At 44.6% G+C, this 22,215-nt stretch overlaps 2 protein-coding genes across 2 annotated transcripts; one reads left to right on the top strand and one right to left on the bottom strand.

Moving 5' to 3' along the window:
* Positions 1–979: 979 nt before the first annotated feature.
* On the bottom strand, positions 980–5,952 carry NDUFB8 (NADH:ubiquinone oxidoreductase subunit B8). Its single transcript, XM_080641483.1, has 5 exons — positions 5,814–5,952; positions 5,420–5,546; positions 3,796–3,895; positions 3,216–3,371; positions 980–1,166 (listed from the first exon to the last, which is right to left on the bottom strand). The coding sequence occupies exons 1-5, from the start codon at positions 5,896–5,898 to the stop codon at positions 1,074–1,076; spliced, it is 561 nt and encodes a 186-aa protein (XP_080497609.1). The 5' UTR covers positions 5,899–5,952; the 3' UTR covers positions 980–1,073.
* On the top strand, positions 5,332–21,893 carry HIF1AN (hypoxia inducible factor 1 subunit alpha inhibitor). The gene is made up of 10 exons (XM_080641482.1): positions 5,332–5,983; positions 6,152–6,245; positions 10,310–10,528; positions 10,809–11,059; positions 13,802–13,950; positions 16,996–17,141; positions 18,121–18,227; positions 18,537–18,600; positions 18,832–18,942; positions 19,780–21,893. The coding sequence occupies exons 3-10, from the start codon at positions 10,352–10,354 to the stop codon at positions 19,822–19,824; spliced, it is 1,050 nt and encodes a 349-aa protein (XP_080497608.1). The 5' UTR covers positions 5,332–5,983; positions 6,152–6,245; positions 10,310–10,351; the 3' UTR covers positions 19,825–21,893.
* The last annotated feature ends 322 nt before the right edge of the window (positions 21,894–22,215 follow it).

Raw genomic sequence — 22,215 nt, 5'->3', positions numbered from 1 at the left:
AAATGATTAGCAATGCTCTAAAGCAGCAGTCGCCAAGGTTGCCAACTGGTGGCCCGCAGACCACTGGTGGTCCGTGAGGTCCGAAAGGTTGGCGACCACTGCTCTAAAGGACAGAGAATGAAGACAGAAAAAGACAGTGGAGATTTTAAAAGAAAGGCATTTCATGAGAAGTACTCACTCCCTGATCTCATAAAAGTCTTTCATTGCCTGGACAACCATTAAAGGACCCCTTAACTAACTTGAATAGACTTGCTTCTATAGGTCTGTTGAATGTATGCTTTTCAATGGGTCAGATTTTTGGCAATATTATTGTAATTTAAGAAAATGTCTCCAAAGGAAGAACATAAGTTGGTTCACTTAAAAACAGATACATTGAGATAGACTCTCAAAAATATGGTTTTCCTCTTTCTAAGGCTATATAGGAGCTTGGATGAATTAAAGCAACAAAAGCCATAGGTTCAGTAGTAACTCACTGAACTGTCCTCTAATTCATAAATATAGGTAATGCTAGCTTATAAGAATCTAGGATTCAGAAGTTGCTTTGGAATGAGAAATACATGTTTATATAACAGAAGTAAAATTAAGAGGCAGTCACAGTCCTAGCCCAGTCCAAAAACACTACCTATTTGTCCTATAATATACTTACAACATGTTAGAGTACAATTTTTTTGTTAGCTAACCACCATTATTAAAAAGGTTTTTTAATGGGACATAATTCTTGTTCCAACTTGGGAAGTTAGGAACATATCTTCCTTCTTCTTCAACCCTATAAATAAGAAGCTACTCTTAGCACCTGCTGTACAAATGAAACCCTCAACTACTTTCACAATCCCAGCGACGACAAATTAACATCTTCTTGTGCTTAACTCCCCCCACCCTCCCATCCTTCCAATCTCTGGGGGGAAAGGAGGGGCGACAGCAGACAGAAGAAGGAGAGGTTCCTCAGGCAGTGGCTAATCCTGGGGAAATGAGGCACAGATACCACAGCACTGTTTAATCAGGGATTTCATTAAGGTTAAATCTCTAGGAATGAGGGATTGTCAGTCAGCGGGCACAAAGCCCATGAAGCCTCCTCAGATTTCATAGTGAACCACAGGCTCAGGCTCTTTGGTGGGATCGCCGCCTCGTTCCAGGTACAGGTTATTATAAGGATACTGCTTTGGCCCCTAAGGAAAAAACACAGGTCAGCAAGAACATACATCCAGCCAATACCTGGCTACATCCCACTCTGAGTTTAACAGTCACGCACAGTAAATGGGTATGCGGTAGCCTCTGGTCAGACCCAGCTGGGCTAGAATGGCAGGAAGAGCACTCCTCTTCGCTGCTCAGCCCAAGGCAGAGAGAAAGCCTAGACTGTAAGAGAAATGGTGCCTACACTGTGTGTGTGTGTGTGTGTGTGTGTGTGTGTGTGTGTGAGAGAGCGAGAGAGAGAGAGAGAGAGAGAGAGAGAGAATGAATGAGGGAGAGCACCAGGGAGAGCTTTCTAAATGAGACGATGCATCCATCCATCCCACTCTCTCGGGGTCGAGACAGACTCAATCTCCTTTAAGTCACTCAGCCTCTAATGGTTCCACCACTAAAGTGGCCTAGCAAATGAGGCGTGCAGGAGCAGCAGTGAGGGAAAGCACAGAGGAGACACGGCTGGGACGTGCTTTAGGGGCTGCTGGCTTTACCAACAAACAGCTGTCAGAGAACACAGCTCAAGGGGAGGAGAAAAGGGTGATGTGCTTACAGAACTGAAAAATGGAAGAGCCACACTGTGTTTCTTGCTCTCCTGAAGTGAAGTTAGTGCTCACACCAGCCCTACGTGCACTTTCCAGCCTGAGGCCCCTGGGGCTTGGTAGGAAGGCTCGTGTCAGTGCACACAGACATACCAGCTACCATCAGGACATTGATTATCTCTGCAGAGGTAGCACTGAGCAGCCAACTGCAAACACAGCAGCTTCCCTGCTTTCCGTTCCTTTCCTTACAATCTATCCTGTAGATCAGCAGTCGCCAACCAGTGGTCCACGGAGCACTGGTGGTCCGTGAGGTCTGAAAGGTTGGCGACCGCTGCTGCAGGCTACACCCAGATTAACCTTTCTAAAAACCTAGCTTTCACTATGTCATTCTTCTGTTCAAAAACTCAACATGGCTTCTGGTTGCCTAGAGGCAGACCAAGTCATCACTGTATCCCCAACCCCTAGCATGGTCTGGACTGGTACACAACAGGGGCTTCATAAATATTTGTTGAATTAATGTGTTACTACACCATCAAGTCCAAATCCCTTAGCAATACAGTAAAAGCTGTCCAACCTAAACTGATCAGCTCACCTCACAATAATTTTTAAGGGAGCAATTTCCACATCTGATTTCCCAGGACATCAGAATTACCTGGGGACTTGTTAAATATTGATTCTAGAGTCCCACTGTGGAGCTACTGAATTAGGCTTTCCAGGAAGTGGAGCCCAGGAATCTGAATTTTTAGCAGCTCTCCAGGTAACCAATGCAGCCAGTTATCTAGGAATTATTTTATATGCCTGCTCCACTCCAGCTAACTCTCTCCTTGTCCTTCCTTCCTTCTGTTTTCTCTTGCCCCACATGTTCTCTCCAAATTCTCCCTACCACCCAAAGTGTATATGTATTTGTAGCATCTAGTTTACTAGGTAACCCTTCTCCTTAACAGCACCTCATATCCATTAGTACATTCACTACACACATATATATACACAAAATCTGCCAAATTCCTGTATTTGTTCAAACGTTGCTCATTTGAATTTTCTTATTATTCAAACTCAACTTCATTAAAGCTAGACAGTATTTTTTTCTTTCACGTTCTCCAAAATATAACCGTCTATGCTTATAGTAAACATTTAATTGCGTCCAATACCTCATAGGAGGTGCTCTTCACACCTTCAAAAAGGATAAGGCTTCAACTCCAGATTCCATGGCTCTACCTTAGCGTGAATCACTTGAGGAAATATAATTGATAAGTACAGTCCCCAAATGGCAACTCTAGAGACTAGATGGCTTCCATATTCTCCTTCCTCACAGAGTCCTGAACTGTTTCTCCTCACTCAGACTGATCCAAGATGTAGGCATGGAGCAGTGCTCTGGTACTTGTGCCAGGCCAATGTGTAAGGCCCTCCATAGGCTGTCCCTACTCCAGAGACTTCATTCCCTCAGGAAACAGGGCTAAGTAAATGTGCACAAGAAAGCACTTTTCAGATACTCACCACTGGCTGGTAGGTGGGATAAATCTCGCCCACCCAAAACATGAACAGCATGAAGGCCACGAAGCCGAACAGGTGCTTACACATGACATCCCAAGAAACAGGTGTGGGGGACGTGTCCACACGGTTCCTGATATACATATCTAGGTCCCAGTGAAGCTAAGGCAGAAAGACAGATAAATGTCACATGACGCTCTTCCTACGAAAGTAGCCAGTCCAGAGTGGTCAGAGCCCGATACAGGGCTTGACAAAGGCATTCTACTGCCCTGAACAATATTCTGAGAGCCAGGTCTGAGATACTCTGGCCCACAGGACTAGATGCTGGTTTATGGTTAGTTTCCACTGACCAGAGACAGCTCAATCATGGAAATTTGCAGAGCTTGTTAATTTCCAGGGGTCCCATTCCACATGCCACACATGGAACATCAGATCTCAGATCAATGGATTTGGCTTCCTTGCGCAGAAAACCTTAGTGTTATTTGGACAGAGAAGTGCTATTTGAGCTTAAAAAAAAACACAAAAAAATCCCCAGGAGTACATTAGGGAGAAGGAAGAAAGGTTAAATGGGATATAGTTCTCTCACCGGTTCACCCCAGTTCAATCTCAGCTCTGAGTGGTCCCAGTCATACCATGGATCCCTCTCATGCTGTGAGCGGTCAGGGAGCTTTGGGTAGTCGCCATACCTGAGAGATAGCAAGAATTCTGAACAGTGTCTCTCAGATAATTCAGAGTATCCTCATCTCAAAGATAAGAAACCAACTGACAGAAATAACTGCCTCACCTAAGGACAGAGGAACTGACTTTCAAATCAAGATCTCAATTTCTAGTCACTAAGCAAAGAATTAACCACAGAAGCCCAAATTGTAATTAAAAGTTCGTCAGCCCAACTGGTACGGCTCAGTGGTTGAGTGTTGACCTATGAACCAGGTGATCATGGTTTGATTCCCAGTCAGGGCATATGCCTGGGTTTTGGTCTCTATCCCCAGTGTGGGTGTGCAGGAGGCAGCCGATCAGTGGTTCTCTCTCATCACTGATGTTTCTATCTCTCTCTCCCTTTCCTTCCTCTCTGAAATCAATAAAAATACATTTTTTTCAAAAAAGGTTCACATCAAACTCTGAAATATTATAACATCATAAGCTTTTCTCACCTTCTTTCAATAAAAAGAAAAAAGTCACATAGTGTTATAATGCTAGGCCTGGAAGGCGTTATCAGTCACTCTGATTTCTTCATGAGCAGAAAATGAAACTGAAGTATGGGGTCTAAACCCGTGACTAATTGGAATAAAAACAAAAAGGGTACAGATTAGAAAAGTATTATTTTCATAGCATCTATGTTCCTCAGCCGAGTTGGCATACATCTTCATGTTCCAAACACCTCATGGGACTTCTTGCCAAGCCGGGTTTTCCTCCAACCAATCCAGGTTCAACTTATACAGATGGCTGTCAAGGCTGCTCTTGTCCACAACACAATAAAAGACATAGGGAATGATGACAACTAGACATATACTACAAAAAGTGCTTGGAAAACAACAAGACGAATAGGAGCTGCTGAAATCACACAGAAAGAGTGATGCTAGGATAGAAAATGAGGGTGCTGGCAATCACTTCAGATAATTAACCCGAGAGATGTTAGATGTGCGGTAGCTATGGGGACAGGAGAGGAGGAGGGAGTAACATTAATTGAAGCAAGGGAATTTAATCTGCTATTTAATCGGCTCTACAGTTGCTAGGATTTCCACAGCCCCAACGGCAATGATAGCGGATTTTTTTAAAAGAGAGATATACACAAATATAGAGTACTCCATCTACAAATAAGGTTCTCAAGACAGGAGTCCAGTTCCAGCCCGGTCACGTGCCTGGATGACAGCACCTGAGCCCAGCAGATGCTCAATCCAAATGAAACCTTGCGCTCTGGATGGAGCCAAGGAAGATTCCTGCTATTCACGGGTCCTCGGGGAGCTATTAAAACCTCGCTTCCTCATTTGAGGAAATAACCCGAGCCAAGGAGAAAATTGAAGTCCTCTCGGCTGCAGCTGCTCACCCACCCCCTCCCACCTCCCTCCACCGAGAAAAGCACCCACACCATTGACTCTGAGGGGTCATGGGAAGGTTGGGGGGGGAGAGGGGGGAAGGGTCAGAGTCGAGCCACCTAACCCAGTCGCCTTCTCCCATCACTACCCAGTGCGAGCAGACCCTCTCTATCTCACCCCATGCCATCATCTGGGTACGGCTCGTAGTCTTCCACCCGCATATTATACTTCTTGGCGGCGGCGGCCCGTTCTTCTGGGGTCCTGGGATAGGGCCCCGGGAGCATGTCCTTGGTAATGTGGGAGGCTAGAGGGCAGACGAGGGCAGGTCAGAGGGCACCCCGTTCCGCCTGCCTCCCCGAAGATTTCCAGCTGCAGTGGCAGCGGAGGCCGGAGCCCGAGTCTTCCAGGGACCAGCGAGACCCTCCGCCCGCTTTTCTGGATACACGAACTCCACCTCCGCCCCCCAGCCCCGACACGGCCGCCGCGGTATCCACGATACCCACCTCCCGCACGACACACCAACCCTCAGACATCCCCTTCCCACACTGAGGCCTCGCCCTTTCTCGCAGACCTGTCCGTGCACCCAGCGGTACCACGTTCCGGCCTGCCCTTTGCAGCCATCGGACTCCCAGGACCCCCGCCCTGGCCGCCGCCATCTTGACCTTCTTGATGTTTCACTCCGCACATGCGCAAAGGCCTGTCACGGCGGCTGAGCTGGGCCAAACGCGACGGAGACAGCAGGTAGTGAAGAAAAGTCTTAAGGGTTCAACAAGGGTGGGGCTTAAAGGGTGTTGAGAAGCCAGAGGCAAGATGTGCAGAGGGACAGAGGCGGAGAGGGAAAACTTGGAGAAAACCAAGCAGGTCATTGCTTTGATATTTCAGATTGTTGTGTCTCTTTTTCTCTCTAAGTTAACTTAGACGCATCCAAGAATAATGAGGACTCAGAACCTGAGCATCGCATGTGGACAGCTGACCCACCTCCAGCAAGAGCAGTACAAGAGAAGTGAGCCTGTGTTCATCTCTGACTGCTTGCTTTTTCCTCTCCTTTACTGGCACTTGCTCCATTCATCCCCAAACATGATCATTCTTCACATTCAGCCCTTGGTCCTGCTTGTTTTTGTTGTTTTCCAAATTGGTTGATATCTTTCACCTGATGCGCGGTGCAACAGGTAAATAGGCCTCGAATTGGTTCCTCATTTTCAGTCCGTGTTAATTTAGGAATGTCCCAGTCACCTCTACCCAACAAATGTAAAACCAATGCTATCACCAGAGGCAGCTTTTAGGAGCTCGAATAAAGGCTCAGATTTGCCAGTATTCAGATAATTACATTACTAACACAATTAACAAATATTAGAAGAATGGGGGGAGGGAACATTATTATGTCTGCATATGAATATGTTTTCATTTTATTTAAACAAGTGGAATTTGCATAGTTTACACCAAGCATGTCAAACTCATAGGCTAATCCGGGCCAAATAAACAAGGTTTAAGTTTATGTAGGCCGCAAAAAAAAAAAAAAGCTTAAATTTTCATAGAAACGTAGGTTTATTTCCATAGAGACATGCTGAATCCAAGGGGTGAAATAAATGAGTAATCGTTAACATAAAATAATAGATCATTTTAATAAAAAATAATATTTTTCTTGAACATTAACTTACCAGACACTGAATAACTGCACAAATTAATAAACATAACGCAAATAAACCTATTTTTCTTGTTCTCCAAAAGTGAAATATTTCCTGTTGCGCACACCAAACAAGTCAGTTCAAGACTAATGACGTGACAATCAGCTGCTAAAATATTCGCTGCTAGTATTAGTGGAGAGAAATGGTGTGCCTGCGCATAAGGCATGTAAGGGAAATGAATGCAACACAATTACAGTAATCAGTCATTAGCGAACGTTGTAGTTTGTTATTAATAATTATGTAAACATGGATATTGTAAAAATTAAGTTATATAAATTTTATTAAAATGTTTCTTACCATTATATTGGCTGGGCCACAAAAATATTCATTGTGGGCCTCGAGTTTGACATGCTTGGTTTACACAGTGTAAATATGCACATATTCCCAGGAACTTTTAGGGTGATTACTGTTTTGGAGCAGAATTCATTATTATAGACATTCTCAAATATATATCAGAGCAATAACAACTGATATATACTATTTGGTATATAAATTTTGGGGAGGACTATATCACAGCAACTTGCCCTTCCTATATAATAAAAGCCTAATGTACAAATCAACTGAACGGTATGGACCAACTGAAATGATGCACACTGACCACCAGGGGGCAGATGCTCAACTCAGGAGCTGCCCCCAGCCCGCAAGCCCCAGGCCAGCCAAGGTGGGTGCCAGCAGGAGCCTCCCCCCGGCCGCCCACCAATCACCCTGCCGGTCACCCCACAGATTGGCCTGATCGCCGGAATGCTGCTCAGCCAGAAGCAGAGCTCTCGGCTGGCAAGCACAACGTGGCTGGCAAGCACAGCAGCGGTGGCAGGAGCTTCTCCCACTTTCGCAGTAGTGCTAAGAACCCCTCAGGGGACGTCTGCCAAGGGGTCCCAAACTGTGAAAGGGCAAAGGCCAGGCTGAGGGGAACCCCCACCCCGCAGTGCACGAATGTCGTGCACTGGGCCTCTGGTTAGTAAATAAGTATCAATAGTTGATGTTCAGGATAATTGGACACCATCTGTAGTCAACTGATCCAATTTGGGTCAAAAAACAGAGTTGGTCTAATTTATTTTTTTTTAATGTATTTTATTGATATTTTACAGAGAGGAAGGGAGAGGGATAGAGAGCTAGAAACATCGATAAGAGAGAAACATCGATCAGCTGCCTCCTGCACACCTCCCACTGGGGATGTGCCCGCAACCAAGGTACATGCCCTTGACCGGAATCAAACCCGGGACCCTTCAGTCCGCAGGCTGACGCTCTATCCACTGAGCCAAACCGGTTTTGGCTAATTTATTTTTAAGATATAATTTGCATGCCATAAAATTCCCCCTTTTAAAGTATATAATAAAGTTATTTTTAGTATATTTACAAAGTTGCGCAATTATACCACTAACTCTAAAAAATTTTAGCACCCCAAAAGGAAACCCCATACCATTAGCACATCCTGCCCTCCCTTTCTCTCTTCCCCTTCCCACCCCTCCCCCCCACCCCGTTCCCCTCTCAACAACCACTAATCTACTCTCTGCCTCTGTGAATTTGCCTATTTTGGACATTTTATATAAATGGAATAATAATATGTGGCCTTTTGTGTCACATTTCATTTATAATGTTTTCCAGGTTTGTTCATGTTGTAGCATGTGTCAGTTCTTCATTAATTTTTATGGCTAAATAATACTTCATTATATGGATATATAACGTTTTGTTTATACATTCATCAGTTGATGGGCATTTAGATTATTTCTACTTTTGACTATTGTGAATAATGTTTCTGTTAACATTCTTGCATAAGTTTTTGTGTGGATGTATGTTTTCAGTTCTCTTGTAGTAGTAGTAAAATGTCTGGGTCATAGGGTAACTCTGTTTAACTTTATGCAGAACTACAAAACTATTTTTCAAAGAAACACCATTTTATATGTCTGCTAGCAATATATGAGGGTTCCAATTTCTCCAAATTCTCAACAATACTTGTCACTGTCTATCTTTTTTATTATCACTATCCTAGTGGATATAAATTGTATCTCATTGTGGTGTTTATTTTTTTTTAATCCTCTGCTGAGGGTTTGTTTTATTGATTTTTAGAGAGAGGGAAAGAGAGAAACATTGATCAGTTGCTTCCTGGACGTGCCTCAACCAGGAGCCTTTTTCATCTCCTAGAATCTATCTGTCATTCTCTGCCACATATAGTTTGTTTCTTAAAGGCCAACAGGACATCATCTATGCCTTCAAATCTCTCTAACTTCTGTCTCTGCCTTCTAGACTCAGATTTAAAGAGCTAGTGATTAGGTCAGGCCCACCCAGGGTAAATCTCCCATTTGATGAACTCAGAGTGAACTTATTGGGGACATTGATTATATTTTTGCTATACAACCTCATTGCCAGAATGATAGCCTATCATAGTCATAAGTCCTGCACTTCTTCAAGGGGAGAGGCTTATTATATAGGGCATGTAACCCATGGGATGGAAGTCTTTGGATCTATCTTAGAATTTGACCTTAAACAGCCAGCCATAAGAACTAAGTAAGCGCCAAAACCGGTTTGGCTCAGTGGATAGAGCGTCAACCTGCGGACTGAAAGGTCCCAGGTTCGATTCCGGTCAAGGGCATGTAACTTGGTTGCAGGCACATCCCCAGTAGGAGGTGTGCAGGAGGCAGCTGATCGATGTTTCTCTCTCATCAATGTTTCTGACTATCCATCCCTCTTCCTTCCTCTCTGTAAAAAATCAATAAAATATATTAAAAAAAAAACTAAGTAAGCAATAGAGGTAATCAATAGGGCCTTTAATAATCAATATAAATTTTTTGAATATGTGGGATGCTCATGCTTGACTATAACATTGGTCCCATAGCAAAAATACCTTCAAGTAGGAGAGATGGTGATACAGGTAGAAAAATCAAATGATGCTAAACAAACAAACAAGCAACCCTGTCGTTGCTTAAAAGAATTCAACTTGCCATATATCTTTTGCAAAGGCCTTCAAAGCAACCTTTGCCCACATGCTGCCCCCCCACCCCCCCACCCCCGCCCCATCCTCCCCTCTCCACAGCATCTATCAATCTGACAACTGCTTTTCCTTCTGACTTCCTTAAGTATGTCAATAATTTGTTTCTCTCCTCACTAAACTTGCCTCCTTCTTTGCCTTTTGTGTAGGCCTGGGCACACTGAGGCAGCAATAATATTTTGTGAATTGGTTAACCAGGTTAGCAAATCTAATCAGTGGGACTAACATCTAGCCCAGGTCTTCGGGGGCGGAGCCTAGGGTGTAGAGCTGTTGGTCACCATTAGGAGGAGCTCCCCCACATCTTGGCTCCGCGTTTTTGTTTTTGTTTTTGTGCTTCTCGGCCGCTCTTTCTCGCAGCCCATCTCTATGGTTTCCGTTGTGTTTTATCTGTAATAGGCGGAGCTTCCGGTTCCGGCGGGGCCGTCCCTAGCGGCGGAAATGGCGGCTACAGCGGCGGAGGCCGCGGCCTCAGGCTCTGCGGGACCCCGGGAAGAGGCTGAAGCCCCCAGCCCCGCCTGGAATGAGTCCCAACTGCGAAGTTATAGCTTCCCGACGCGGCCCATCCCGCGTCTGAGTCAGAGCGACCCCCGGGCGGAGGAGTTCATCGAGAATGAGGTAGGGGGCGGGGCCGTGTCCCCAGCGGGAGCGGGGGAGGGAGCAGGTTGGGATGAGAGGTCAAAGGCGAACGTTGATGGAGGTGGGGACCTGGCTGGGCGGTGGACTAGGACCTGAGAAGAGCTAGAGAGGGAGGCGAGGAGAAATGGGACTTGAGGGCTTCATGTTGGTTAACATGAAATTATTCTGAAGTTGGGAAATAGTTGGAATTATGGAACCAGAACCCACCAGTCCTCAGGACGACTTCATTTGTGTTTTTTCACCTGATGTTTTCCCTTAGGAGCCTGTGGTGCTGACCGACACTAATCTTGTGTATCCTGCCCTGAAATGGGACCTTGAATACTTGCAAGAGAATATTGGCCATGGAGACTTCTCTGTATATAGTGCCAGTACTCACAAGTTCTTGTACTATGATGAGAAGAAGATGGCTAATTTCCAGAACTTTAAGCCAAGGTCCAACAGGGAGGAAATGAAATTCCATGAGTTTGTTGAGAAACTGCAGGATATACAGCAGCGAGGAGGAGAAGAGAGGTAAGTTCTCAGATGATGGTTTTCTGTTGGCTCTAAGGCATATGTTTTCTTTGCCTGTACTTGTTAGAGGATATGGAGGAGTTGGGTGAGTTCTCAAAGTTGAGGGATGAGAGCATGATGACACGTGAACAGTGATTCTCTGGTTCTTTGTCATCTTCATAAAGTGAGAGTCACAGTTGCCTACAAGGGTCAGGTAGGTGAACAAAATGAAGTTGTTTGGGTAAAAACTACCATGAGGCTAAATGTATACACCCCATTCAAAGTCAGAAGTCATTACTTGACTTGAATCCGTTGGGAGTTCAGTTTTAGGATTGCCAGATATTCAGATTTTTCAAGAGAAGCCAGAAATCGAGGATTTTTATTTAAGATCTTTTTACTTAACTGTGCACAGGTAATTCAAATCTTTAAAAATGCTTCGAGGAGCCAAACAGAAATGTCTGTTGTTGGATTTAGCCTTGCGATGATCAGTTTGCAGCCTAATGGCTGGGGATAGTTAAGGCTGAAGAGTTATATAAATGTGATTCTGGGGTGAAGGATATAAGGATCCTCTAGTTTAGGGAAGATCAGATTAGATTGGGGGAGGGGCATATATTGATGTTCCAGGTTGTACTGGCAATAGCAAATGCAACACACACAGAGGTGTTTCTTTCTTTTGCTTTTATGCCTATGTATGAAGACAGCCTCTTAGGTAGGTCCCAGACAGCATTGCATATGGGGAATTGCTTTCACTAGGTAGTTCATGGTGAATGACCCTCTCTATCTCACATTTGGTGCCCAATCTTAACCTTCCTGCCTCGGTTCTCTTTCTTACTCCCTGTTAACAGTATGTGGCTGAGTGAATGAATTTGAAATATCTTTTTTCCATCTTCCTGACACTTAGCAGTTACACAATGATAGGACTTTGACTAAAAGAGTTTCCAGGGTCTAAACTATGATTGAGCTGTTATTTTTGTCTTATAACTGATTTAGTTGAGTTGTCTCATGCATTAATTTCCTCAAAATTAACACATGTACATGGGCGTGCATACACATAGACACATCCAACGTTCAGATTGAGAGCTATTTAAATAGTGCTGGTGGAGTGTAATTCCATTTAATGAACATATGTACTAGAATAAGCATGAGATAAAATACATGAATCCCCTGGTTCCTCATTCACTTTAAATTTCTTATCCTATAAGTGAGAGCATTTTCCCCTCACTAAGTATGAGCTATGAGTGTAGTCTGTCCTTTATGGGTGATTCAAGGAAAATTTTCCTATGTGCAAGTTTTACCCTATCCGCTGACTTGAGCATCAACCAACTCCACTGCATAATTGTACAGGTTGTTGTGATTCTGGGATGAAGGCTATTAACATCCTCTTTGAGCTCTTTTGATATTTACTGTTTAGGTATAATGTTTCATGAATGGTCATGCCTCTTTTAAAGTTACTTGCAAAATTTTTGTATGTGTATGTATATTATAATCTCTGGGAAGAGTCCAGAGGTTGCATTTGAGTCATGAGGGCTCCTTGTCCCCAAAAAGGTAGCTAATGTTTCTAGCTTATTGAGATTTCTAGTTAAAGTGGCCTTAAACATCATGCTTCTAGGCACTGATACCTTTGAGCCTTTTGAAGTAATATTCTCAGGACCAGGAAAGGACTGCTTCTGTATCTTAACTTCCAGCTTGTCCCCTTATTAATGTGTCTTGTGGGCTTGATTAAGTGTGTCTGGGTTTTCATATATCTTAAGTAACTTCTGATCTTCCTTAGGTGTGTGAGGAGCCTTGGGCCTGCAGAAAGCCTGGTGAGGCATCTTCCTTCAGCTGTAGAAAGCTGCTACAGAGAGGTGGCTGAATCAATTAAGATAAACTAGGCTTCAAGCCAGAGCTCCGCAACTTTATTTCTCACTCACACTGTATGTTCATCACGGGTCACCTGGAATAGGCTGTGCTCTTTTCTAAAAAATATGAAATGCTTCACAAATTTGTGTGTCATCCTTGTGCAGGGGCATGCTAATCTCAGTATCGTTCCAGTTTTAGTTTATGTGCTGCTTAAGCGAACATAGGAGGAAGCTCTGCTCTTAACATCATCTTTTTCGCTTCGGGGCCCAGATAGGCCCAGTAGCTACTATCTGAGACTGCAGTTGCTGTGGCAGAGTTGCTGTGGTGGTAGTGTGTACTGGTTCTTAAAATTACAGTTTGGAAGCAACACAAGTCACTTCTGTGGACATTTCCTTGGCCAAAGCAAATTAAATGATCAAAGCAAGTTAAATGGCTTCAAGAGGGTACAGAAGAATAACTCTCCCACAGGGAAGGAACTAGTAATATTCTTGGTGAATAGTAATATGATTTGTTACAATGGCCATTGAGGGCCAAAGGGGATGCCTTGAGTCCTGAGATTCTCTGGAACAAGGGTGATCCATCATTGTAGGGTCTGTGGATAGACTTTGAGGAATCTATGAAAGAAATTGTATGAAAGTTCTGTGTATGTGCATTTTTCTGGGGAACGTTCCTTGGATTCTTAAAGGATTTATGCTGTGACCCAGAAAAACTTAATCACTTCTTTAATAAGTTTGGTGTCCAAAGAAGGATAGTTAAGGATTCAGTTCTGTGAGAATCCATGTTGGTTAAGATTCGCGTGATAGTGGTGGTTCTCTGTGGGCGATGATAACGTGGGTTTAGCTTAGATTTCCAGATGTGGGAGGCCATGCCAAGGGACTGTGTGTACATGCACTAATGGGATCTTCTTCTTGGGGAACATAGGTTGTATCTGCAGCAAACACTCAATGACACTGTGGGCAGGAAGATTGTCATGGACTTCTTGGGTTTTAACTGGAACTGGATTAATAAGCAACAGGGAAAGCGTGGCTGGGGGCAGCTGACGTCCAATCTGCTGCTCATCGGCATGGAAGGTAAGAAATCTTTCAGAAAGCAGCATAGCTTGAAGTCATACAAACCCGGTTCCTAATCCTGTGTCCACTATATTCCCTCCTTGACTTTGAACAGGTCACTTAACTTCTCAAGCCTCAGCCACCTCATCTGCAAAAGGACCATGATAGTATTTTATAAGTAGCTGTGAAGGTGAAATAAGATAATTTATGTTGTTTTTAAGCTAGTTTCATGTCCTCTAAAAAGTTTTCTTTTCCCTTCCTTAGTTATTGTGTGAATGTGTATACTCAGATATTAGGGATCTCTGCAGTATTGCTCTTCTCTATTGTATCTGTTTGTATTCAGAAGATTTTTATCCAGTAGAAGAGGGAATGTATTTTTCCAATATAAGCTGAACCTTAACTTCTGAACAAATAATACATTCATGGGGTTAAATTCAAAAGGTATAAATAGGTATGTAATGATAAATCTCTCTTCCACTCCCAGTTTCTCTCCCTGGAAGCACCACGTTATTAATTGACTGTGTATCCTGCTAGAGGATTTTAGGCACACACAAGCAAATATGTGAATGTGTTCTTTTGTGTGTGTTTTTTTTTCTTTTGAATAAAATGAGAAGCCTTTAAATTCCAGTCAGAAAAAGGAGAGCTACTTATCTCATTCTTATTATTTCCAGCCCTAGCTTGGTGTCAGGCTCATACTAAATAAATGGTGAATAAATTGGGTTGAACAAGGAAGCAGAGTAATTATTCATTGTTGTTCACTGCTGGACTCAGATCTCTCCACCCTTTGATTATCCTTTCTTCAGATTTAGGCGCAGTTTATGGATTGACTCTTAACCTGTCCCTTGGAAACCAACCTTGGTTGACCTGTCAGGAGCCAGTTCTAGTTTACTTGAGTCTGCATTTTTTTTTTCTTTTAAATACACTGAGTGGCCAGATTATTATGATCTCTGAACACATAATAATATGGCCACTCAATATGTGTGTGTGTGTGTGTGTGTGTGTGTATGTATGTATTTTTAGAGGCCCGGTGCATGAATTCGTGCATGGGTGGGGTCCGGTCAGCCTGGCCAGGGGGAGGGGACATGGGTGGTTGGCTGGCCTGCTGGTTGAACTCCTGGTCGAGGGGCCAATTTGCATATTAGCCTTTTATTATATAGGCTATACACGAGTGGCCAGATTATTATGCGTTCAGAGATCATAATAATCTGGCCACTCAGTGTGTGTGTGTTTTTAAATATATATTTTATTGTTTTTTTACAGAGAGGAAGGGAAAGGGATAGAGAGCTAGAAACATCGATGAGAGAGAAACATCGATCAGCTTCCTTTTGCACACCCCGCCACTGGGGATGTGCCCGCAACCAAGGTACATGCCTTTGACCGGAATAGAACCTGGGACCCTTCAGTCCGCAGGCTGATGCTCTGTCCACTGAGCCAAACCGGTCACGGCTTTTAAATATATTTTTGTTAATTTCAGGGAGAGGAGAAAAGGATAGAACATTAATGTTGATAGAGAATCATTGATCAGCTGCCTCCTGCACGCCCTACACTGGGGATCAAGCCCACAACCTGGGCATGTGTGCCCTGACCAGGAGTCGAACTGAGATCTCTCGGTTCATGGGTCAACGCTCAACCACTGAGCCACATCAGCTGGGGTTTTTTTGTTTTGTTTGTTTTTTTTACTGCATTTTTCTGTTGCCTTATCCTCTGGTAGAGTGTAGGCAAGTGGATTTGTCAGGTAGAGTTGAGAGAGTAGACTCCCTTTGGGGATGCCAGGGACTCTCAGCATTTCAGAAGGCAGCTATCTTGACCCACCCAGGTAGACCTGGAGAATGTCTTCTACACTCCATGCCCTGCAGGAGCCCTTAAGTTTTTAAGGATTGTGGGAAGGATAAACAACATACGTGGCCCCAGTTATAATGAGTAGATAGAGCACATACTAGGGCAAAACTAATTTAAGGTGGTACTTAAAATAATTTTCCTTATTCAAGTTGTATAGCTCTCTTTTAGGAATCTGACTCATACCCCTATGACAGTGGTCGGCAAACTGCGGCTCGCGAGCCACATGCAGCTTGCGAGCCGCGGTTTGCCGCTCTGTTGACTAATAAGTTTGCCGACCACTGCCCTATGAGAATCAGCATCTCCAGTGTTGCTCTAAGAAGTGTTGCACCTCACAGGTGTGTTGAAGTGGGAGGAAAGGTTGAGAATCTTTGCCCTCCAAAAGGGCTACTCAGGCGCGCTCTCCTGGGAGTATGTTCGGGCCTTTGCGTTCCCCTCTCTTCTTCCCCCACAGGTGTCTATCTCCCAAACTCTAAAGGTTCCCATGAGACTTGCAGCCAGGGGAGCAGTGGGCAGCTGCAGCTCATCCTGGGCTAACCCCCAGAACCTGTCTCCTCTTCTCTGACTCTCCAGTGAGCTGACAGCAGCTGTGCCTTGGCTCAGTTCTTTCTCATAACGTTTCTAGAGAGCCAAAGCATCCCTGCCTAGTCTTTCTCCTATTGCTTCTTCTCTAGTAGGCCCTTCTTTGTTTCACTGTCCCCAGCTTTAATAAACGTATTCTCAAAATAAAAAATAAAGGGCAACAGCCATCATTTAAGAAAGTCTACTTTGCTAATTAATGTTGAATCCTTATTGCTGGACTTATTACTGATTAAAAGTGTAACACCACCCTGGCCAGTGTGGCTCAGTTGTTTGAGCATGGTCCCATGCACCGAAAAATTATTGGTTTGATTCCCGGTGGTTTGATTCTCAGTCAGGACTGATGCCAGGATTGCCGATTGATGATTTGTTCTCACACCTGTTTTTCTTTCACTCTCCTTATCCCTTCCTCTTCAAAAATCAATAAAAATATATTTTTAAAAAATACTTCCTCAAATATATGTATTTTTAAAAAAGTGTAACACCTAATTCGCTGAGAGTTTAATTGCCACCTCCCTGATTCTGCCTGATTTTTTTATTAGGAAGCCTTAGCTGAGTGGGCAGGCCGGATTCTCTCCAGCACTGGGCCCTGTGTTCAGCCTGTGCAATAGAGGCACTGCTCTGAATAAGAAAATGTCTTTCTTCTTCCAGGAAATGTGACACCTGCTCACTATGATGAACAACAGAACTTCTTTGCTCAGATAAAGGGCTACAAGCGATGCATTTTATTCCCTCCGGATCAGTTTGAATGCCTCTACCCATATCCTGTTCATCATCCATGTGACAGACAGAGCCAGGTGAGCTCCTGATCTGAGGAAGGTATAGAACTCCTTGGGGATACAAGGTTGTCATGACTTTCCCTTTCCTTGTAGTGGTACACTAGGTTTGGACAAACTCAGAGGATAATTTCACAGTGTAGCTCATACAGGGTGGGGCAAAAGTAGGTTTACAGTTGTTCATATGGAAAATAATACAGTAATTAATAAATAATAATACAAGAATAAACTGTTTGACATACAACTCTAAACCTACTTTTGTCCCAACCTGTATATTTCAGGCCTCTGTGGCAGTCCCCACATGCTTATAAATATAAACAGCCCCGTATAGCTAATTCTGGAGGGCAGACCCTATCTTTGATGCAGATGGAGTCAGATCACCACCTGTTTGATTGGATTATGAGTTCATGGAACAAAATGTGTTTATGTCTCTATTGGATTTAATAATTGTTTTCTTTTGTCATGGATGGTATCACTTTTTGATAAAAAGGAGGATGAATAGAATTGAGATATGTCACTTAATGCCTTTTCTGGATCCAAGTGAAGTATATGGTTGACTTTGTGGCCAAACAAAGAGGTCCTTTACTTCTTAAATTGAAAGCTGCCTAGTTACTTCATGTAGGAGTTTTGACTGGTTAGAGTGTGTGTTTGGGAGAAAGTTCCTGAAGGTTTGAGTGAAGGATGAGTCCTCATTCTTCATATCTGCAGGCAATGAGTAGGTTTTCTGACCTGCAAGCTGTGATGTTTGGCTTCTGACCTCAGGAGCCCTGAAGCCTAGGATTCTTTACCACTCAGTATTGAGTATGGCCTATCTTACATTGTCCTCTGAGAGACTCGATGTATTTTTAATGTATGTTGTGTTTTCTGCTGGATATAAATTTTAAGTCTTTTTTTTTTTTAAGGCATCTTTGTAGACTACCAGAGTAACTTTCACATAGGCCTTAATGATAAAAATTTGGTGATCGACTGATTTTTTTTTTCTTTCTCTTGAACCTCTCAGGTGGACTTTGACAATCCTGACTACGAGAGGTTCCCCAATTTCCAGAACGTGGTTGGTTACGAAACAGTGGTTGGTCCTGGTGATGTTCTTTACATCCCAATGTACTGGTGAGGAAGGGGCTAGGACTGAGGACTTCTTGGGAGCTTTCTTTCCCATTCCCTGAAAAGCCTTATCTGTGTCCCTTGAGTTGTGACAGGATTGGTCTTATGTGATCTACAGGAAGGTTGGCATATCCAGATGTGAACATACTGAACATGGGGAAATCACAACCCTGTCTCTAGCCCCATGGTGTGTTTGAGAGGATGAGCATGAAGAGACTGTCTTCTTTATTTCTCTTAGCTGGACTCTACCTAGTTTTCCATCCCTCCCTCTCAAAAGTATTGGTGGCAAACAGGAGCCTGTTTATTTTCTTGCAGGTGGCATCACATAGAATCATTACTAAATGGGGGGATTACCATCACTGTGAACTTCTGGTATAAGGTGAATACGGGTTTTTTCCCTAGATGGGGCTGGGGTGAGGTAGGTGTAATAGATTATTTGGGGGCAGGGTGGGGAGGTTGGCTATTTCTGGAGTGATCCCAGGTCTTTGGGGAGAGGAAGAGGAATGGGCTTGAACTGTATTTCTTAGAAGGGAGGATGGTGCCTAGGAATAGTGGGTGACACTGAAGGTTCCTGCTAAAGACATTTCCTGAGCTGCTGCTTCCTTTGCAGGGAGCCCCCACCCCTAAGAGAATTGAATATCCTCTCAAAGCCCATCAGAAAGTGGCCATAATGAGAAACATTGAGAAGATGCTTGGAGAGGCCTTGGGGAACCCACAAGAGGTATGTGGCTGCCCCAAGGTGGCACTCCTATGGTTCAGTGGGCAGTGATCAGGGGAAGTCAGGATTGGTGTCACATTCTCCATAGCTCCTCTGTTTCATATCTGGTATCCTCTCCATAGAGGTTATGGTTATGTTCAGAAAAGCCTTGTTTTCTGCTGAGAGCTGGGCTTGACTGGCGGATCAATTATAATCTGTTCCATGCTAGTAGTAATGTTCCCCATGAGGCTTGTGTGCCAGCTGGGGACCCCGAGGGGATTCTTCTGGAACAGGAAGTGAGCAGTAAAGCATCTCCTCACACTCTCCCAGCTGTGCCAAGGCTCTTCTAGGTTGAGACCTGCTTCCCACATAGGTGTGCCAGTGGCTCATCAGGCAAATGGGGGAGGTTTGTATTCATAACACTCTTGCCTCTATCCTGTGGATATCCTCAGCATCCAAAGGACCTGTGGGGTTTCGAGATGGCATTACCCTCGATTGCAGGTGATCTTTTCAGTATATAAAGGCATGTAACATTCCTAAGGCACGTTTAAGAAACATGCAAACACTCTTAGGTGTTTGAGGATTATTAGTCCTCTGACCTTCTGTCTGTCAGTTTGGTGCTGCTTACAGATACAGGGTATTGTGAGAGGGAAGATAATACACGTGAACACAAAGAAGAGAGCCATGCCCCCGAACACTGGGTTGACCTTCAGGAAGAGAGTTGGTTAGAGGGTTTACAAGATTGAATGAAAGCCTTCTCCCTGCCCTTGGCTAGACATTGAATGTTTCTAGACACACCCCTGTCCGGCTCCAGGGTCTGGGAACAGGCAGTTCTAACTGGCTCCTCATGTCTTTTTGCAGGTGGGGCCCTTGTTGAACACAATGATCAAGGGCCGATACAACTAGCCTGCCAGGAGTTGAGGCCTCCTGCCAGGTGACTGCTAGCTCATCCACACCGCTTCATTGATGAGGACAGGAGACTCCAAGCACTAGTATTGCACGAAGCACTTAATGGACTGGACTCTTGCCATGGCCCTGGAGGCAGGTGTTTGGGACAAGGCAGGGTGGTTGGCAAGCCACTCCCATTTGGAGGGACTTGGTGCCCTTGCCTCTGTGCCCCAGCACCTTCTCTCCCTGCCCCCCTAAAGTTCTGCATTCAGTGTGTGGAGTTCCAGCTTCTGGTTTTCATCATGTCTGTGTGTGTCAGTCCGTCAACCTTGGGATGTGTGTATGCGTGTGTGTGCATGCACACCCATGTGTGTCTCTTCCTTGCGCCCTTCTGGATCAGGACCCCACTCTGGCTCAGACCTATCTCCTGCAACCTCCGTGCCTCAGCCTGAGATAGAGGAGATGCTCTTGGATGCCCGCTACATCAGGGCTACAGGGCCAGAGCTATCCTGATGTTTAGGTTGGTCGGCTTCCTTCAGGTTTCACAGAATCAGGTTCTAGGGTGGGTGGGAATGGCTAGCTACTGGGACTCTACTAGGGAGAGTGAGAAGGAGGTTTGCTTTGAGAGCCTGGAGAGCTTCCTATGAGTGAGAATTAGGTTCCAACTTGGACCTTCATGCTCAAGCCATACATAGAAAGGAGCCTTGGGACACAAGAACCAAGGATTGTGCATAAGTTTCAAATTGCAGATACATACAGCTCCTCTCTTTCAGCACCAGCTCTTACTCCCTGTGCTGAGTACTAAGGGAGTCCTCCTAGCATTGGCTTCTCTAGGTTCTGTGGGTGCACACCTCTGTGCAGTGTGGTGTGTGTATGTGTGTGTGCGTGCACGTGTGCGCACATGTTTTCACACTGGCCTGCCTCTGCTTACCAAGTCTCTCTACTGCTTAACTCTACTGCAGTGGGAACCCCAGGGCAATACTGCCTGACCTAACCTAAAGATTTTAAACTCAGTTTCAGCCATTGGATGTTGGTCAGCTCTCACTGCAACCTGCCTGAGGCTGACTGGCTAGAACCTTTTCTGCCTAGGCAGGTTACATGCTCTGTGTCTGTGGAGCTTCCTGGCTCAGTAGACAAAATGGGGTCAAGCTTTAGCAGCTAACTCAACACCTGTCATCCACCTCATGGCAAGGACAAAAATGTAGCCTTGTCTCTTAAAGCCAGCACCTCTGCCAGACCCCACTGTAATGTTCCACAAACACCCTCAAAAGTCAGGGCAACTGGTGGAGCACAGAAGTATAATTTCCTTTTCACAGCTACTTAGGGGAACCCCTCAGGGCTGCAGCTTACAACTGGGCAGCTGTGCACTGCACAACTCGAAGGGCTGTCATTCACATCTATTCAGTGGAATTGGGCAGTGTGGTGGCCCTGTGTCTTGTCACCTCCACTTCCATCTCATGTCCCTTCTCTCTGGAAGGAAAGAGGAGTTGGAGTATTGGGATTTATGTGTTTTTTTTCTTTTTTCCTACCAAAGGTTTACTTCCAGTGTCTGAGCTATGGCTCTTAACCCCCAAAGCTCAGTTTACAGTTAACAGTGCACTGATGGACTGAGGATGCGTGTTTTTGTATGTGTGCATCTGTGGATGTATTTTAGGGAGGGGTGTTTATTTTTAGTACCCGATTCTGGGTTCTCTGATGCAATGTGTGTGTGCGTGCAAACACGGTACCTTCTCAAGTGTAGTTCTTTCAAATATAGCCAATGCTGGAAAATGTGATTGCAGTGATCTCCATCTCTCCATCTCTTCTTGGGAAAGAGGAGCACACAAAGAAACCAAGGCAAACGGAGGGTAAACTGGATCACAACCACACTTGGAAAGATAGCAGATTGTTTTTGTTCTCCTTAGCAAGTCTGCTGCATTCCTGGATCAGCCTGCAAAGATGTGGGTGGTGTGCTATAGGGAGGTGTGTGCCACTCAAGCTGGTCCTTGCTGGGTGCTGTGCTGACCTACAGGGAATGGGGGGCAGGGGCCTGCACAGGATTGGTTGTGATCCTTGGGTAATATAATAGTGACCCCTGATTATCAGACACCTCATGTGTGCGTAATGCTTTTATCTGTGTTCCTCACTATCCTGCAAGATAGATGTTCTCATTTTATAGCTAAAGAAATGGGCTTAGAGAGGTTAAGTGATTTGAGGCAATCAGGATTCCAACCTGTGTTGTTTGGCTACAAACCCCTGCTGCTCTTTTTCCACCAATGTTGATTCTTTTACCTCCTCCCTTGTGCTACCTCAGATCTCATTCCACTGGACACTGTCTGGTGCTGGCAAGTTTAGCCCAAGAGAGTGCAGAAGATACAGCAGGGGGTGACAGCTCTCCTGGGCTCCAGCTAAAGACATCTGGGGAAAACT

The sequence above is a fragment of the Plecotus auritus genome (assembly GCF_963455305.1).
Source record: "Plecotus auritus genome assembly, chromosome: 9".
Lineage (NCBI taxonomy): Eukaryota > Metazoa > Chordata > Mammalia > Chiroptera > Vespertilionidae > Plecotus > Plecotus auritus.
Note: the sequence above shows the minus strand (reverse complement) of the source record. Positions and strands in the feature narration are given on the sequence as shown.

What these genes read in the sequence shown, in the direction of transcription:
- NDUFB8 (XM_080641483.1), bottom strand. Translation starts at nt 5,898, where the DNA reads ATGGCGGCGGCCAGGGCGGGGGTCCTGGGAGTCCGATGGCTGCAAAGG. An exon ending in TACCCAGATGATGGCATGGG is followed by an intron (nt 3,896 to 5,419) that starts GTGAGATAGAGA and finishes GCTATCTCTCAG; the next exon opens with GTATGGCGACTACCCAAAGC. An exon ending in GATTGAACTGGGGTGAACCG is followed by an intron (nt 3,372 to 3,795) that starts GTGAGAGAACTA and finishes TTTCTGCCTTAG; the next exon opens with CTTCACTGGGACCTAGATAT.
- HIF1AN (XM_080641482.1), top strand. Translation starts at nt 10,352, where the DNA reads ATGGCGGCTACAGCGGCGGAGGCCGCGGCCTCAGGCTCTGCGGGACCC. An exon ending in AGGAGTTCATCGAGAATGAG is followed by an intron (nt 10,529 to 10,808) that starts GTAGGGGGCGGG and finishes GTTTTCCCTTAG; the next exon opens with GAGCCTGTGGTGCTGACCGA. An exon ending in CCTTGGGGAACCCACAAGAG is followed by an intron (nt 18,943 to 19,779) that starts GTATGTGGCTGC and finishes GTCTTTTTGCAG; the next exon opens with GTGGGGCCCTTGTTGAACAC.